The sequence below is a fragment of the Spermophilus citellus genome (assembly GCF_964194105.1).
Source record: "Spermophilus citellus genome assembly, chromosome: 3".
Taxonomy (NCBI): Eukaryota; Metazoa; Chordata; class Mammalia; order Rodentia; family Sciuridae; genus Spermophilus; species Spermophilus citellus.
Genome location: NC_138184.1, coordinates 49,892,475 through 49,910,775, shown reverse-complemented (window position 1 = coordinate 49,910,775; position 18,301 = coordinate 49,892,475). Strand labels below are relative to the sequence as shown.

Here is an 18,301-nt window from a genome sequence, read left to right as displayed (position 1 = left end):
TTCTTTTCTCCCTGATCTGCTGCCCCATGCTCAGGACCCAGTGTGTGGGTGTCTTTTTACTTCTTGTCCCAGCCATTGTTTTTTGTTTTATGATCCATTCTCCATCTGGACTTGAGGGGGATCAGGGAAGATGAGTTGGCTTAGGGAGAGTGACTGCATGGCACCTGTCCTTCTCTCTTGTCCAGCCTTCAGGTGTTTGATGCTTTTTTCCCGCCTCCTGGTGCTTGGGGTGCTGGTGTTGCCCCTTTCTGTCCCACTGTTGGAGGACAGTGCCCTTAGGAGTATAGAGTGCCATCACTTCCCAGATTGATTTTTTTCTGACCATTGGGTTTGCTTTTGGGGCACTTGGCTTGGCATATTTTTAGGGGCTCTTTAAAGAACTTTTAACTTAAGGGCTTTTGTGCTATATCAGGGAAGGGAGGGAGAGTGATTGCGAGTAAGCAAGAGTTGACATTCATCCCTACTGGTGTGTACTGGTGGCTCCAGTTTCTTGGCTTCTAGAGCTGTATTGTTTAACTGTTTTTTTTAAGCCTTGGTCAGCAAAAATAAATACATTTTATATTGAAATCCCCAAACATAAATACTTGATGAAAATATACATAGTGTTAATACATTCTAGCATTTCCTTACATTTGATATTTTTCATTATATTGGGGATTTTTTTGAAAAATGCTGTATAAAACCCACTAAATTAATTTCCTATGAATTCCACTGAAATGATCATCTCTCCTCAATTTCACAATAAATTCCACAAAGATGGGAAAATGTTATTCTTCTTCCTGTAATGGGTACTTAGTTCCTATTGTCAATGGATTCTTTTCTCAGTTAATTCTCTGGAGAAATACTTTTTCTGGACCAAGAAACGGTTTCATTCAAGGGACAAGGTGACTTGAGTCACTAATCTGATTTTCTTCTTTTACATTATGTGTTAAAAATCTCAGATATTGGGTTGGGGTTGTGGCTTAGTGGTAGAGCGCTCACCTACCACGTGCAAGGCCCTGGGTTTAATCCTCAGCATCACATAAAAATAAATAAATAAAATCATGGTATTTGCATCCAACTACAACTAAAAATAAAATTTAAAAAAAATTTTAAAAATCTTAAATATTTATAAAGATATGTCTTTACAGGATACCTCTTTGAAACGGTCTGATTTTCTGCTCTATTCTTTTTCATATAAATTTCTTTTTCTTTCCACTTTATTCTTCTGTCCTGAATATTTAGTTTCAGCTGATTTTAAAGTATAAGCTGCTCCCAGTGATGCTAAAACATTTTTTAAAGTAAAAAAAAAAACTCAAATCAGATACCTAAATATTGAATTAGAAAGTTTCCCCTAGTAAATGCTTCCAAAAACACCCAGTTCTAAAAGTGGAGTCACTTGTAAAAAGCCTGTTGGGAAGTCTGTGCTTTGAGGGTTACTGGTGGAGCCCTCTTCAGCCTCTGGGAGGTTCATCAAGTGACAGATGCATGTGAGGTTTGCCTGGTGAGACCAGGTCAGTGCAAATAACGCTGGCTTCTTAGATGCTCCCTGTCCAGCATGGGTCAGCTGGGACTTGGTCCTGTTGATTCATTTTCTCTTCAAGACCACAGTTGACTGGTGTCTGATTTTTAAGCCTCCCAATGTCTCTTCATTAACTTTATAATAGTAAAACAATGATGAATTATAGTCTTGGAATTATAATCTTCTGAGTAAATATGTCAAACACTTCAATTACAGACTCTATGCTTTAAGTATTTTAAAAAAAACTTTGATACATGAATTTACTTAGAAATGATCTATGTTCCTATGGTCTCAGCACATTCACAGGGAAAAGTGGTGTTTATGAACTAGGGTCTTTTATCCCAAAGGTTAGTTTTTGTGGTGAGATGAATATAGTCTGCTCTCCACTGACCCCCTGCCACACAGTTTCCTTCACAATACAGGGAGATCAGTAACATGAGACCTGAGGAGTTGGGCCTTTTTGTCTCTTTACTGTTCTGTTCTGTCTATAAAAGACTACAGACTTTTGCAGGACAGTCTGGGAAGGTGTTGGACAGGTGCTCTCTTATTGGAACCAGTGCTCTCTTACTGAAGCCAAGAAAGGGCCTCCTCTGGAGAGAGGTGCACCCTTGCCAGGGTTTAGACTACAGGGTCAGCAGTGAGTTGAGTCATTGTCCTTTTACTAAGTGAATCTTTAGCAGTTATCCTGTGCTAGGCGTTGTGCTAGTCCTGGGCAGTGGCCAAGCAGAGGAGCATTACATGAGCACAAAACTAACAGCCCGCATGCTTTGAGGACATGGAAATTTGCCAAACCCAGATCCTGGCCTGTGTGTTTTACATGTATTACCTCACTCATACTTAGGAATAGAAACTCCCACATTTATTGTTCATGAAGAAGCTGCAGGGAGGAGGCATAATGTCACCTGAGTCTATGCAGATAATAAGTGGCAGAGCTAGGACCTGAATCTAGGCTCTTTTGCCTCCACTGTCAAAGATCAAAATGCTAATTGGCATAGTGACTGCCTTGTGGTAGGAGCTCAGTAGCACTGCCCACCAGGATGGGTATGCTCACAGCTGCTCTGCCTGGCAGACGTGGCTCCATCACCAAGGGCCATGTTCAGGTTGCTAGGTTGAAGTTGACTAGATGGCCATACCTAACTTTCTGTGGTCCAGCAGCCAAAATCATCCAGCTGTGATTAAGGTGGAATAGGATAGAATAAACACAGGAGAGAGTTGGCAGGCCTGGGACCAGAGTGGGCTATGGTTTCACTTCTAATTCAGACATCAGTGAATTTAACCGTACAGATTTGAAAAGCTTTTTTTTTTTTTTTTTTTTTTTTTTTTTTTTTTTTAAGGCTCTGTTAATGGAGAAAAGGAAGGATGTCAAATATATCTTGTCAAAGTGAAAAGGTTTACTTTTAAACTGCAATTTGGAAATATTTGCTCATTCCTTTCAACAAAGGAGGTAGATGTGTTGCAGAGTTTGGTGATGTCACATAAAGCAACCACTTCTAGGATTTTTCTAAAATGTTAGGTGTTGGATAGCTGTTGTATGCTGAGCTCCAGAGATTTCAAGGGATATGGCAGACAATTTTGATCAGTCCCATGTAGGACACATAATCCTACTGTTACCCAGTCTGACCTACACTGTTGGGATGAGATGTAAAGGTCTTACATGGTTTAGAAAGAAAGTAGAACCATGCAACTTCAACTAGGGAAGAGTACCTCATATTCTGGCCCAGGTGTTAGCTCTTAGAGCTCTCTGATGGTATGACAGGGTTGCTGGCTCAGTACTTAGCAATGTAGCCTTGAGATCATGGCTTTGTTTTCCCTTTTTGTGTGTGTGTGGTTGTCAAAGTGTTTATTGAGGCTAAATGATCAGTTCTTTGCTTTGGTACCCCAAGAGGATTCTGTAGCAATAGATGAAATGGTTCCTGTCCTCAGAGTAAGATGATCTATAAGTAATGCAAGGCAGCATGTCAGTAGATTGATTTCCCAGCTAGTCCCTTGCCTTTCTTTGCTCTTTCATGTCCTCACACATAGTTGGTACTTGAGTGTTGTTGATATAATTTAATTTCATAATCAAATGCCAAAACATAACTCTTAACTCCAGGATAGCAAATAATATCTGCCCCACTCAATGGGTGATGCCTAACAGGAGCACCGTGGGACTCTGTCAGTGGAGAGGGGAGTGAAATGCTATGCTATCTAATGACTAGTGGGGTTGTCTGCTACAGGGAGTCGGGGTGGAGGAATGTGGCAGTCAGTGGTCCACTCTGCTTAGTGTATCAGGCTTTCAAAAGAGGGAACAAACATTGCATGGGCAAAATAGAATTCTCTAGTTTTCCTTTAAATGTGGAGTAGGATTTAGATGAACTGAAGTATTTCAAGTCTTGGAGGACAAGAGCAAGCACAAAGACCAGATGTTTCAATGGATATGACATATATGCAAGACATTAGATGGACTGGAACTGGGGGATGTGGAGGAGGGAAGGGAATTGGGTAGGGCAGGGTGCCCCATCCCTGTTGGGGCTATGAGAGTAAGTAGTTTATTGATAGATGGAGTGTAGACAGGTCTTAAAGATCTGAGGGGTGCTTCTACTAATTTCTTGCACTCCTGCATATGGAGTACTTCAAACATGCCTGGAGACCTGGTCTCTGATTTCTCTTGGCAGTGGGTACATTCCACAGTTGGCATGTTCAACTCCACTTCCTCTCCACTTCCTCTTTACTATCCGCTTTACCTCTGAGATTAAAATCGAAGATGCCCTCAAAGACCGGATAAGTATGAAGGAGTAAATTTGGAAAGCTGAATCTGGATGAATTTCCAGAGGCAGTGACTTGCAGGACTTATGGGGCCTAGGTATAGGGGACTTTCACTGAGCTTCTGGGTCAGAGGGAAGCATCAAAGAAGTCTGCTTTTGGGAAAATAGTAACTGCTAAATATTCTTTGTTGCTTTGAGCTTTTGGAGAAGCAGAATGATCCTCTAGGACTGTGCATTTAACTAGAACTCTTTTTTAAAAATTATTTATTTTTTAGTTGTAGTTGGAAACAATACCTTTATTTTATTTATTTTTTATGTGGTGCTGAGGATCGAACCCAGGGCCTCACACGTGCTAGGTGAGCACTCTAATACTAAGCCACAATCCCAGCCCCTAACTAGAACTCTTTAACTTGCAGTTGACCACAAACCCAACCTACACTAGTTTAATTTGTTTTTTATAACTGGAAAATGCAAGGATGGGGGAGTGAATATCCGACTTTAGGATCATCTTGATCCAGGTGCTCATACAATGGCATATCAGGGTCACGTGCTTCTAAATTTCTATGTCTAACACTCTCCCCTTTTTGGTTTGGCTTCCCTTGGTGTTGGCTCTTCATCTCAATGCCCCACTGGTAACTGCAGGCTTATAGTTTCTCAGGGTTTAATCCTGCCAATGACAGAATTTTTCTAGTTGCTGAAGTGAAGTGCAAATCCCAGGATTAGCTCTAATTGGACCTGGCTGGTGTGGGTTGGGACATATGCCTATCCCTGAACCAGTAAACTGCCCTACATTCCAACTTCTGTAGCCTTTGAACTGAGAGCAGGAATGGAGTGGCTCCAGGAGTTGGGTGCTGTCACCCTGGGAATTTTGCTGGGTGATAAGGACCATAGTGACCCACCCCATCTCAGCTGATAGCTCTAGACTCAGCAGCAAAGCAGCAGCTGCCTTTGAGCAAAGAGACGACCCCCTGCCCCCAGGTGTGATGCTACCCGCAGACCAGATGTCTCTGAGGCCACCCTGCTGGTCGCCTCCTGTTGGCTGAGCTGCTCTGGGCTCATTCTGGTCAGCATCCTGGGCAGGGTCTTGCTATCCTCAGTAGTCATGAGTGCACTGGGCTGCTGTGGTATATCAGGAGAAACCGCTTGCGAGTTCCAGATGCTTCTGTGGAATTCAGCACAGGGAGTTTACTCATGCTTCCCATGGACCAGTCTTGTGTCCATCCTTGTTCCGAGCAAGCTTTGATGGTGAAGTGTGTTACAGCCGGCAGAGCTCTTCCTTCCCACCCTCTGGCCTTCCCTTCACTTGGTCAGATTTTCCCCATAACCTGGATGGTCCATCAAGAACGACTATTCCTGCTTTATAGATGAGAGAACTGAGAATCGGGAGGGCTAAATGATTCAAACAGGATAACAATGCAGCAGAGACCAGGGACACAAATGTCATGTAAAATTTGTACTCTTAAACCAAAGATGAATACAAACGAATGCAAACCGACACTTCTAGCCAGTTTCTTCATGTAAATGTGGCATTAAACTATGCATTGGAGGCCTTCTGAGTAGATACTTCATTAATACCTGCAGGGAAGCAAATCGCCTCTGTTTTCTGAGTTGCGAGGCCTGCCTGCTGGTCACCCTCCTGTGGTTCACTCATTAGAGTTTTACTAGCGGTTGGATCAGCTTATTATAACTGTGATTGCAGTCGTGTGGTTCCTTGAGGTCACCTCTTGAAGTGTATAGTACAGTGGGTGGGAGTGAGTCTCAGCAAGACCAGCCCAAGTGCCCATGTTGACCTCAGGTGAACCCAACCATTTGGAGAAACAGTAGCTGCTCTTGGTTCATGCTGCCCCGAGATGTCTCTTTCCAGGGGCCTCTGAACCCTCCCAGAACCTCCTTGTGAAGCCTGTGTGGGAGCTTTGCTCAGCAGGTCACAGCGAATTGTAGTTTTCCAACTGGAAGAGATGATCTGATTCTGTCTGCTCATTTTACACATGAGAAACAGAGCCAGACCCCGTCGAAAGGCACCTGAGGCCCTTCATGGCCATCTGCCTGTTCAGCCTCACCCCACCCATTCCCACGCACCCTTTGCGCTTCAGCTGCTGTAGGACACTTGTCACCCTGTGCTTGTGCTCCTCCCTCTGATTGGACTACCTTCACCCTGCTGTCCAGCAGGGCTGGCCATGATTAGAGGACAGGGTGGCTGTTCTGGGATGGAAGTCTTCCTGGAACAAGGTAAAACCAAGAGGGCCCTGGCATTATGGAACTTACTAGCAGGAAGAGACATAATATTTAGTCAAAATCTCTTATTATGCTCATTTATTCATTTGTAAACTCTATCTATTTTTGTGACAGGTCTTGGGAATACAATGTTGAATGAAATAGAAATTACCTCTGGCCTTATAGAAATGTACATTCATTGGGTGATACAGTTATTAAGGAGGTAATTTTTTAAAAAATTATCAAAATTGATAAATTATACATATTTATAATGTACAACATCATTTTGATATATGTATACATTATGGAATGGCTAAATTAAGCTAATTAACATATTATCCACATCCTTATTTTTTGTGGCAAGAACATTTAAAATCTACTCTTATCTGTTTTCAACTACATAATATTATTAACCGTGGTCACCATGTCGTATAATAGACCTCATGAACGTACTCCTCCTGTTTAAAAGTTTGTATCTTAACCAGCTTCCCTCCAACCCTTCTCATCCCTCTGCCCCTAGTCCCTGTAACCAACATTCTACTTTCTGCCTCTTTGTGTTTAACATTTTTTAGATTCCACATATAAATGATATCATGAGTATTTGTCTTTCTGTCCTAGGCTTATTTCATGTAGCATGATGTTGTAAATAACAGGATTTCCTTTTTTAAAAAAAATATTTTTAGTTGTAGATGGACACAATAACTTGTTTTTTTAAAATTTTCATTTGTAGATGGACACAATACCTTTATTTATTTTTATGTGGTACTGAGGATCGAACCCAGTGCTTCACACATGCTAGGCAAATGCTCTACCACTGAGCCACAACCCCAGCCCCCAATAACTTATTTTTTTATGTGGTGCTGAGGATTGAACCCAGGACCTCACACATATGGGGCAAGTGCTCTAAGGCTGAACCCCAACCCCTGCCCAGGATTTCCTGTTTAGCTTTTTTTTTTTTAAAAAAAGAGTTTTGGTTTGGGGTGGATGGAGATATATGTATAATGAAAGACATTATCCACCCATCTACTGAGGGACATTAGGTTAATTCTGTATATTGGCTGTTGTGAATAATGCTTTAGAGTAAACATAGGGTGCAGATGTCTCTTGAACACACTGATTTCATTTCCTTTGAATATTTCCCAGAAATGGAATTGCTGTATCATATGGTAGTTCTATTTTTAATTTTAAAGGAATCTCCATACTGTTCTGCATAATAACTGTAGTAATTTACATTTTCACCATCAGCATGCCCAGGTTCACTTTTTCCCTCATCTTCGCCAACATCTGTCTCGTCTTTTTGATAATAGCCACCTTTTCTTCTCCTCCTCCTCCTCCTCCTCCTTCTTCAATAATAGCCATCTTAACAGGTATGAGGTGCTATGTCATTTAATGTACATTTCCTTAATAATTAGTATTATAATTAGTATTTTCATATACCTTTTTACTATTGTATGGTATCTTTTGAGAAATGTCTAAAGATTCCTTAGCTCATTTTTTTTAAATGTGTCATTTTCTTGCTGCTGAATTAGTTGAGTTCCTTATATATTTTGGATATTAATCCCTTATCAGGCATATGGTTTGCAAATATTTTCTCCTGCTCCCTAAATTGTCCTTATTCTGTTGTTCACTTGCTATGCATAAGCTTTTTCGTTTGATGTACTGCCTTTTGACTAGTTTTTGCTTTTGGGGTCATAGCCAAAGTCTTTGCCCAAACCAATGTCAAGAAGTTTTACCCTCTATTTTCTTCTAGTGTGTGTACAATTTCAAGTCTTAATTTTTAAATTCTGGTTTTAGTTGATTTTTTATATGGTGTGAGATTAAAGGGTCTGATTTTATCTGCATGTGAATATCTAGTTCTATCAACATCATTAATTGAAGAGACTGTCCTTTCCCATTTTGTGTTCTTGGCATCTTTTGTCAAAGATGATTTGACTGTAAATGTGTAGATTTATATCTGGGCTCTCTATTAAAAAGGTAATCTTTAAAAAGTTAAATTTTCATTGTGAATTAGGGCTGTGAATTATAATAGGCTTTAACAGTATATGACAGCAGGCTCCAATTTTGTCTGGGAGGTCAGAAAAGGTTATGCTGAGGAAGTACCATTTAAGCTGAGCCCTGAAGGACAAATAGAGCTTAGGTTGATGGGAAAAGGGGGGCGGGGACACATTCTAGAAAGAGGGAACAGGATGTGGAATTGTTCCACTGTGGCCCAGGGCCACAGCATGAATCAGTGGCTAAGCTGTGACTAGCAGAAAACAAATATTACAGTAACAAGTCCTGTGTTCTTTTCTCTCAACTATGCTGTGCTTGTTTTTAGCCCTGTATCATAGACCTATGTATTCACTCCCTCTGAAGAGGGAAGTTTCCATATATGGGGGCAGATGTATATATAGACCAGGTAAGCGAAGCCGACTGAGTAAAGGCGTGGGAGTAGAAAAGTCCCGGGGATATATAGGAGATGGCAGGTTGGCCTATGATGTGAAGGAGTCTCCTAGAAGAGAAGTGAGAAAGTTGGAAGAGGAAGCGAGGGAAGGATGGAAGATTAAAGAACTTATCCCTGGCCTGCAGGTTGGAATGGAAAGGGAGGGCTAGGTAAAATGACATCAGCTTTTATCTCATCAGTTTGACCATTTATTCCAAACTTGCCCTAGAAAGCATTTACAGTGATTTAGGAAGATATATACCCTGTCTTTTGCTTTTTGATAGGTATATAAGGATCACAAAACCTCACATTTTTAGATTGTTATTATGTTTTTTATACGTTTATTTTATTTTTAACATGGTGCTAAGGATTGGACCCAGTGCCTCACATATGATAGGCAAGTGCTCCACCACTGAGCTACAACCCTGGCTCCAAAATGTGGTTTTCTAAAGGGAGAACTCTGCTAAACAGGACCTCCTGCCATGAGGAGAAACCTGGCATGGTGGGTGGCTGAGTGACACAGGCCTGGCTCTGCCTGACATATGGAGGGGAATTGGAGATCATGTAGTATTTCTGTTTAGCCTGGGAAGGGGAACTTTTAAAATGTAGCTCTGTCCAGGCCGTATAGGAGGGACAGCCCACTGCATGTCTGGTCTGAAGGGTTCTTGCTCAGCTACTTCTTCCTCATCCTTACTGTTGCATCTTCCTGTGCTCACATCTGTCTTGGCCGAGGGACCTCAGTGTCTGCTCTGTACCGCATCTTGCCTCCTGTTTCCCCTGTGTGCAGTTAGAAACCTGAATCTCTTATTGGTTTCCTTTTCAAATTCACTTGACTTTCTTTTCTCAAATGACCAATCCTTTTGTAAAGCAAATAATTATCCCACTCCCTCTATTATTGTTTTCCATCTTTTTTTTTAAGACTCTGCATTTGTTTAATGTAGAGCTACACTTATCTCATAGGAGTCCTTTTTAGTGTCAGGACTGAGTACCAGGATGACACTGGCTTCTGGGCAACCTGTTCTATGGGCTCTGATTGTTCAGTTATGGTAGAATCTCTGTAATAAAGAATCACTTTAAAGCAATGTTACATTTTTTAGAATCGATTCCATCAAGTAATTCACCAAGGATTTTGGAAAAGGAAGCCAAAGTCTTTAAAAAAAAGGGGGTGGGGGGCGGGGTGGGGTGGGGGTGGGGAAGAAGACAGGGAAGGGTATAAAAGAACCTTCACCAATTTAGTTATACTAATGGTCCTTGTATTGTGGCAGCAAAATTACTTATAAATAAAAGCCAAAGAGGAAAAACAAGCTGTGTTTGGTAGGTGGACTCTCTGTTCCCTTCCTTGTTTTTCTGCTCTGAAGTATAGTGCTGTCTTGACGTAGGGATGTAACTGCTATGAATATTGATAGCAGCAAAAGCCTTTTTTTCCTGTCTGGCCTAGTAAATAAAGCAGAAAAGATAAAAACGGAAGAGGAATTGTAAAATCAGTGTGCTTTTTTTAGATTATCTCGTTCCCTTAGAATATTATGTCTCAAAAACATATTGACGATGTGCATTTGGTGGCCAGGGTCTGATTTGAGTATAGCAGGTTGTGTTTTCAGGGATTTTTTTTTTTTTTTTTTTTTTGCCTGTGGTTTACATAACAGAATTCTTCCTTGAGCTTTCAGAGTTAACAGTTCCTGCTTTATACAAGCCTTCCTGTATCTGCCCCCCACCCCCACCGGTGGCAAAATGTGCCCTGCTTCTTCTCAGGATATCACAGCAGGGTGAATGTAGGATTGTGTGGTGTGCCTCCTGCTGTGATGGTATGCCAGGGATCAAAGGCAGCTCTGGAGGGCAGGTTTAGAAATGACAGGAACCATGATGCTCTGGGGCAAGGGAAGGAAGAACTGATAAACTGACTTTTACATGACCAGTGGAGAGTGGCAAATGGGGGTGCTGGCTAGGATGCACAGCCATGTTTGGATGGTTCCCCTGGTGGCTAACAAGGAGATAATGGCAGCAAGGCATGGGGGAAGCTCCCCTTGGGACAGCCAGGGACAGGGAGAGGGGCAGTACTCTGGTCACAGACAGAGCCTGGGGTAGTTTAGTCAAGACTTAATATTTGAATGTAAAAGGGTACTGGGGCTTCTGCAAGCAAATATATATAAGGTCTGTTGGTATCATCCCAAAGTGAATATTTTAAGAGATTATTTTAAAAATAGTTTTCTTTCAGGAGCTTAAATTTTCTTTAAAAACCAAAAGTTTGCATTTATAAAAATGTCTACAACATACATGACGTAGCAGAGCTCCCACTTTGTCAGTCACGAAAAGGAAGGGTAAGGGAGAAGTAGATGAGGACTTAGGCCTTAGCAGAGGGCTAAAAGTAGAGAATTGCTCTTTATCCGATACCCTTCTTGTGATTCCATAGGTTCTGTGGGTGCAGGTTTGAAACCCTCACATTCCCCCACCAGACCAGACTTTTCAAGGATGAGGATGAGAGTGGAGAATTTTTTCCTAATCCCAGCTTCTTGTTCAGGACAGAAGATGTGCTAAGTGATTTTTTCATTTAGTTATTAAGTAGCTTCTTGCCCAGGAATGCCTCTTGGTTATGCATATTCCTGTTAGTCCCTATTTTTATTGAAACCAGGGTCCCATGAAGAAAATATTTATAAAAAAAAAAGGAGTTAAAAACATTTAGAACTAATGATTGAGGTGTTTTCCTTAGCTGGTAGAATCACAATGGGTTGGAATTGGAAGGTTTCCCGTCTTGTAGTCCTCAAGCAGGTGGCAGTCTGAGAATGGCTGGTGGAAGAGAAGGATTTGGAGGTTGAGCCCAGGCTCCCTGGACAAGCACGTGATGGCGCATCAGAAGTGTCAGCCACCGAGAGGCAGCTCGCCAGTAGTCGGGCAGTGTTTGCCATCTGAATTTACTCCATTTCAATCTGCCTATGAGGAAGCTATGTCCAGAGAAGGGGAGGGACCTGCCCAAGGTCACCTGGTTTTTCATTGATAAAGCTGACTCTAACTTAAAATTAGACATGAACTTAAGAGGAAGTACGGGTCAAAACTGGCTGGCACATTTTCATTCCTTCCAGAGGACATTCTGTTCAAGGTTGCTGTTGAAATCTTTGTTGCACCCTTGTGCTTTTCTGGACCTGATTTGGCAATCTCAGGAGGAAAACAGGCGTTTTGCAAATATGTGCAAATAACAAACATGCCCGTTATGTCCTAGGCAGACTCATTGCACACGCATTAGGGCAGGTGGCAAAATGCAATCATTCAGCCTGGAATGAAAAGTGTTTTACACTTAGTTGCTTATGAGAAATTCAGTGTTAAAATGCCTTCCTGGACCAGGTGCAGTGTAATTGTTTTCTTTCTCATAATAAAACTTGGGAGAAAAATGCTTATATCTTTGAGATATTGATTCTAATCACTGTTTGTTTGTCTCTCCCACCCCACATTTTTTGTGTGTGTGTGTGTGTGTGTTTCTTTCTCTTCACAGGAAAAAGTAGAATATGCCTTCCTGATTATTTTTACAGTCGAGACATTTTTGAAGATTATTGCATATGGATTATTGCTACATCCTAATGCTTATGTTAGGAATGGATGGAATTTACTGGATTTTGTTATAGTAATAGTAGGGTAAGTCCCTCTTACTTGGAGGAAATGTTTATCTGGAAAATGGGAAAGGGGTGGGCTGGGAGATGAAGAGAACACAGTCTTTTGAGGGAAGATGGTTACTTTTTTATGCCAATTATTGCACCAGGGCCTACCAGGAATGCTACTGAGGCTGTCAGTACTGTTCTGTCTGTCTTTGAGCAGAAACTGGTTTGAAGGTTCATACTCCTACATTCAGTAACATGGTACAGAAGGGAGGCTGAGCTCCTGATATAAGATGGTTCACCTTACAAGCCTTGAACCTCCACAAATAAACCATCCTTGCTGTGGTCAGAGAAAATGAGTGGAGCTCTTAATGCTTAGCACCCTGCTAAAATTACATATACACCCCTTCATAGCAGAGGTACTCTGTTGTTTAACATCCCTTGAGCAAAGCTATTTTTTTTTCTGATGACTTATGGGAGAAACTGTCACATCACAATCCCATTTTAAAAACAAAACAATTGTCTGAATAATGTCAGGTATCTGGCATAAAGGGAAATAAGTTAGAAAATGCAGAGAAGCAGGTATTTTTTCAAATTCCTGTTTCAGGAAGAAGATGCCAATAGTTTTAGTTAGAATGTTAAAAAGTAGTGGCCTGTGTTTTCCTACTCCTTTCACACCTAGGAGAGAAATGAATCAGTTATCAAAGTCTTATTTACCCTAGCTGTTGTATGGTTTTTCCTAAAATTGTGTCTGTAGAGAAAGATTTAAAAATAGGCTATTTTCATCTCCACAACTTTGATTAGCTGCCTTTTGCATTTGTGCAAGTGATTTTTCTTTTGGATTATCCTTTGATCATGAATCCACTGGCTTATCATTGGAGACTAATTCTACTGGATATTGGAAGAGTGGAATCAGTTTGGGGCCTGTCCTTTCAACCTAGAAAGTTACAGTGGGATCCATATGGAAGAAAGTTAGCTTTTGCAAAAACCACCAAAGCACATTAGCATCTAGGTCATCATTGCAAAGTTAGTGCATCAAAAATGAACAGTTGGCAGATATATAGAAATGATGCACTGTGTTGAAGAATGGCAAGCAGGAGCCTTGCAGGTCTCTTGGTTCTGTAATTAACCCTGTTGTACCTCACCTTCCCCTGGACTTTATGTTCACGTAGAGAATGGAGATGTTTACCTCCATTGCTTTTACTATAATCACCTTGTCTTTCTGCCTGGAGACATTTTGTACATACCGGCACAGCTCAAAGACATGGAACAAAGCAAACATGGTGACCTCACCAAGTTTAGGAGTCAAGAGTTCAGGACTACTGAGTACCTCAAATTTGGGAAGGGAGGGAACTCATCATAGAGGGCTTCATGAATATGCCTTCAGGTCCTCTAGAGTTTGGGCAGAAGACTAAGCTACACTTTATGTGGAGTATAGTTCCAAGAGGCCAGGCAAAGAGCACTGTTAGGAAGAGGAGAAACTGGGGAGCTATAAAGTAAATAACAACCAGAGCTGACACGGGACTGAAAGGTGTTCCAGTTCTGACTAGTTGGAGTAAAAGGCCTCATTAAACACCCTGGATTTGCAGTGGGGACCTCAGTAAAACCATCAGTAGTTGTGCTAAAGCAGCTCTAGAGTGGGCATTGGCAAAAATGGGCCAAACCCTAGCCCATCTACTGCTGCTTGTTTTTATAAATAAAGTTTTAGTGTTACATAGCCATATTTATTTTTTACATCCTTGAGGTGAATAGTTTAGGTCCACAAGGGCTAAGTTATTTACTCTCTGGCCCTTTATAGAAAAAGTTTGCCATCCTGTGCTCTAGTGTAAAGATTATCTGAAACCCTTGCCAACAGTGTTTGAAAAGAAGCCTGAAAAGGAGAAGACCCACTGTGAATACTGTAACTGCTTGACAAAACAAAATTTAGCATTCTTCAGAGGAAAAGAATGAGATCTAAATACTTGAAGTAATTCCCAAATGTCCAGCATCTAGTTAAATAAGATTGGACCCATGAAGAAATATGACTCATAATCAGGAGGAAATTCTGTCAATAGGAACAAACTCAGAAATGACAGAGATGATGGCATTAGCAAGAAAGTCATTATAATAGTTTGAAAACAGCTATTTTAAATGTTTGTGACCTAAAAGAAATATATAACTATAATGAGGAAAGATGGGACAATGTAAGAACCAAATGGAATGTTAAGAGCTGAAAAATACCTCTGAAACAAAAAAAATTCTGAATTGCCTTAATAGCATATTAAGATACTATCAAAGAAAAAACTCAGGGAATTAGATATAGCAACTCAAAAATAATAATTAAGGGAAAAATGAACTTCACCTTGGTGACCTGTGGGGAGTTATCAGATGGTTTAACTGATATATTTTAGAATTGCAGAAGGAGAGGTTTGAGGGAAGACAGAAAAAAAATATATTTGAAGGAATGGCTTCAAATTTTCCAAATGTGATGAAAAATAAAAACTCAGAAATTAAACAAGCTCAAAATCAGCTGGGCAGACCAAACATGAAGAAAGCCACATCAAGGCACGTCATAACCGTAATCAGTTTATTAAAAACCAAAGATAAAGAGAAAATCTTAAAACGGAGAAAAAGACATCATAGACTTTTTATCCGCTATGGAAGCCAAAGATGATAGACATCTTTAAAGTTCTGGAGGGAAATAGTCAGACTATGGTTCTTATTCAGTAAAATATCTTCCAAGACTGAAGTCAAAATAAACAACTTTTAGACAAATCAAAGCTGAGAATTCATGACTGATAGACCTGCACCTCAAGAAATGTCAAAGTTCTTGAGACTAAAGGAAAATAACACCAGCTAGAAATGTGGATCTACACAAAACAAAGAATGCCTGAAAAGATAAATGGATGGGTACCTATAAAGACCTCTTTTCTCATTTTAGAAGCTCTTTAGGAGAAAAAATGTAGAGTCTGTACCTTCTATAGAAACAATATATAACAATTTCACAAAAGTCCGGAACAGAGAAAATTGTTTAACACTCATCAAATGCTTATGCAGTAGGTAGAATGATAAAATACTTGAAGACAGAGCAGGATAAGTTAACATGTAGGTTTTAAACCCTAGAGACCAAATGGAAAATTATCCTCTGTAAATCAAATCTGGTTTAAGCTTGTCCTCTTGCCCCCAGTGATAAAGTAGCTTATTTGCTACCTCTTTGGCAAGTAAAGTTTTATTGCAACTCAACCACATGTCAATGGATATTTGTTGTTTAATGGCAAAGTTATTAGTTACACCAGAGACCGTATGGCCTGCAACTCCTAAAATATTTGCTATCTGGCACTTTATGGGAAATTATTTTTTTGGAACTTGCCCTAGAGAAACCACTAGAAAAATTATGAAGTTTAGTTAATAAACCCATAGTGGAGCCTAAGTGAAATGAGAAAAAAAAAACAAAAACTCAGTCCAGAAATGGCAGGAAAGAGGAGGAGGAACCAAGGACAGGACAAATGGAAAACAAATAGTGAGACTGTAGATTTAAGCTCAGTGAAATCCTTATTGATATCCAGAGCTTATCATACTGTGCATGTACAAAAACAAGACCCAACTCTTTGGTGTCTTCACACACATTAAATATAAAGACACAATTTGAAAGTAAAAGGACAGGAAAATGTATACCATGCAAAAATTATCAAAATGAAGCCAGAATGGCTATATTACTACCTCAAAAGTAGACTTTAGAATAAGGAATATTATCAGGCATAGACAGACTTCATAATGGTAAAGAATCATTTTATTGGGACTGGGGATATGGCTCAGTGGTAAAGAACTTGTTTGGCATGTCTGAAGCCCTGGGTTTGATTTCCCCAGCACCCTGTGCCCCCAAATCATTTCATCAGGAGAATGTAACAATCCTCATTTACATATGTCTCATAACAGAGCTTCAAAATACATAGTAAAAATTGATAGAAGCAAAAGAGGAATAGATAAATCTACAACTATAATTGTACGTCTCAATACTCTGTTGAAGTGTATTGATGGATCATGTAGACAGAAAATCACTAAGGATGTAGGGAGACTTGAACAATACCATTGACCTAATCGTTTGTTTTTTTAAAACTCTTGGTTTAATAAGAGCAGAATACACATTCTTTTCATTTGTACATGGAACATTTATCAAGAGAGACAACATTCTTGGCCATAAAATAAATCTCAGAGAATTTAAAAGATTAAAACCATAGATGGATTTTCTGAATGAATGTTTCTAGATTAAAGGGCACTGTAAAAAAATCCTGGGGATTTCTATGTACTAGCAATTGGAAATGAATATTTATAATGTTACTTTACACTAGAACCCCCCAAACTTAAACTATTTAGGCATAAATAGTCCACTAAAATGACAAAATCTTGCTGAGAGAAATTAAAGAAGACCTAAAGAAATGGAGTACTATGCTTACATTTTGAAAGATTCAATATTGTTAGCTTGATTTGGAAATAAATTACACCCTATGTATTGAATCCTAATATAGATCCCAGCAGGATTTTTGTAGAAGAATGACGGTCTTATTCCAAAACTTATGTGGAAATGAGAGAGAATCTATACTAGCCTAAGAAATCTTTAAAGACAAAGCTGGAACCTGACTTTAAGGCTTACTGTAAAGCTGTAGGAGTCAACATAGTATGACATTGGCATAAGGAGTTGACATAAAAATCAATGGGATAGACCCATATATTTGTAATCAATTGGTTTTAGAAAAATGTCTTTATAAGAAGAAACTTTCAACAAATGGTGCTGGGATGACTGTTCATCAATATAAAAAAATTATATTCTTACTTCAAACCATATATAACTATTACCTTAACATGGATCAGAGGCCTACTTGTGAGATTTAAAAACTATAAAATTTCTAGGAGAAAATATGGGAAAATATCTTTATGATCTCAGAGTAGGCAGAAATTTCTCAGGGATACAAAGCCATAAAAAAGATAATTGAAAAATAAAACTTTTGTCAAAATTTAGAACTTTCCTTCAAAAGACAGAAGAAAGTGAAAAGCCAATTCAGACTAGGAAAACTGTTCACAGTATCTACATCTAACAGAGGATTTGTATTCAAAATATATAAAGAATTTTTACCACTTAATAGCAAGACATAAGTGAACAAAAAATTTGAATAGGTCTTCAACCCTGCCCCCAAAGAAGGCCAACAAACTTCTGAAAAGATGAACATCATTAGTAATTTTTAAAATGTCACTTGAAACCACATGGCAATACTATGTGCCCACTAAGATTACTAAACGTAAATAGACCAAAAATATCCAACCCTAGCCAACATGTGGAGCAACTGGATCTGTCGCACAATACGTCTAGAAGTGGAAAGTGGTACGACCACTTGGGAAAATCTTTCCAGTTTCTTACAATGTTAAACCCATCATGTGACTTTATTACTAATTCTCCTGGGTTTTTATCCAAGGCAAATGAAAACACATGTCCACAGAAAGACTATTCATAATAGAGGAAAGCTGGTTTCATATAACTCAAATATCCCACAACAGGTGAATGATAAACTCACCATGGTTTATTTACATAGTGGAATTTTACTCCCCATAACAAGAAACAAACTACTGATAAATTTAACAACTTGGCTGAACCTAAAGAAAACATGGTAAGCAAAAGAAGATAAACAAAAAGGAGAATATACTACATGATCCTATTGTTATAGGCTATAGAAGAGGAAAAATCTTATGTGGATAAAGAGCCAAGCTGTGGATCCTTGAGGATGGACAGAGGGAAGATGACTGCGTTGGGGAATGAGAGAGCTGTTGGAGGGGTTGGAGATAGTCCACCTTGGTGGTCGTGTTTGTT

The 18,301-nt window shown here is 39.7% G+C and overlaps 1 protein-coding gene across 1 annotated transcript in view; it reads left to right on the top strand.

Moving 5' to 3' along the window:
* Positions 1–18,301, top strand: part of CACNA1D (calcium voltage-gated channel subunit alpha1 D) — a 324,288-nt gene that overhangs the window by 155,756 nt on the left and 150,231 nt on the right. The window contains exon 4 of the mRNA XM_081284245.1: positions 12,363–12,502. Coding sequence (XP_081140371.1) covers positions 12,363–12,502 — 140 coding nt within the window. The remainder of the gene's footprint in view (positions 1–12,362; positions 12,503–18,301) is intronic.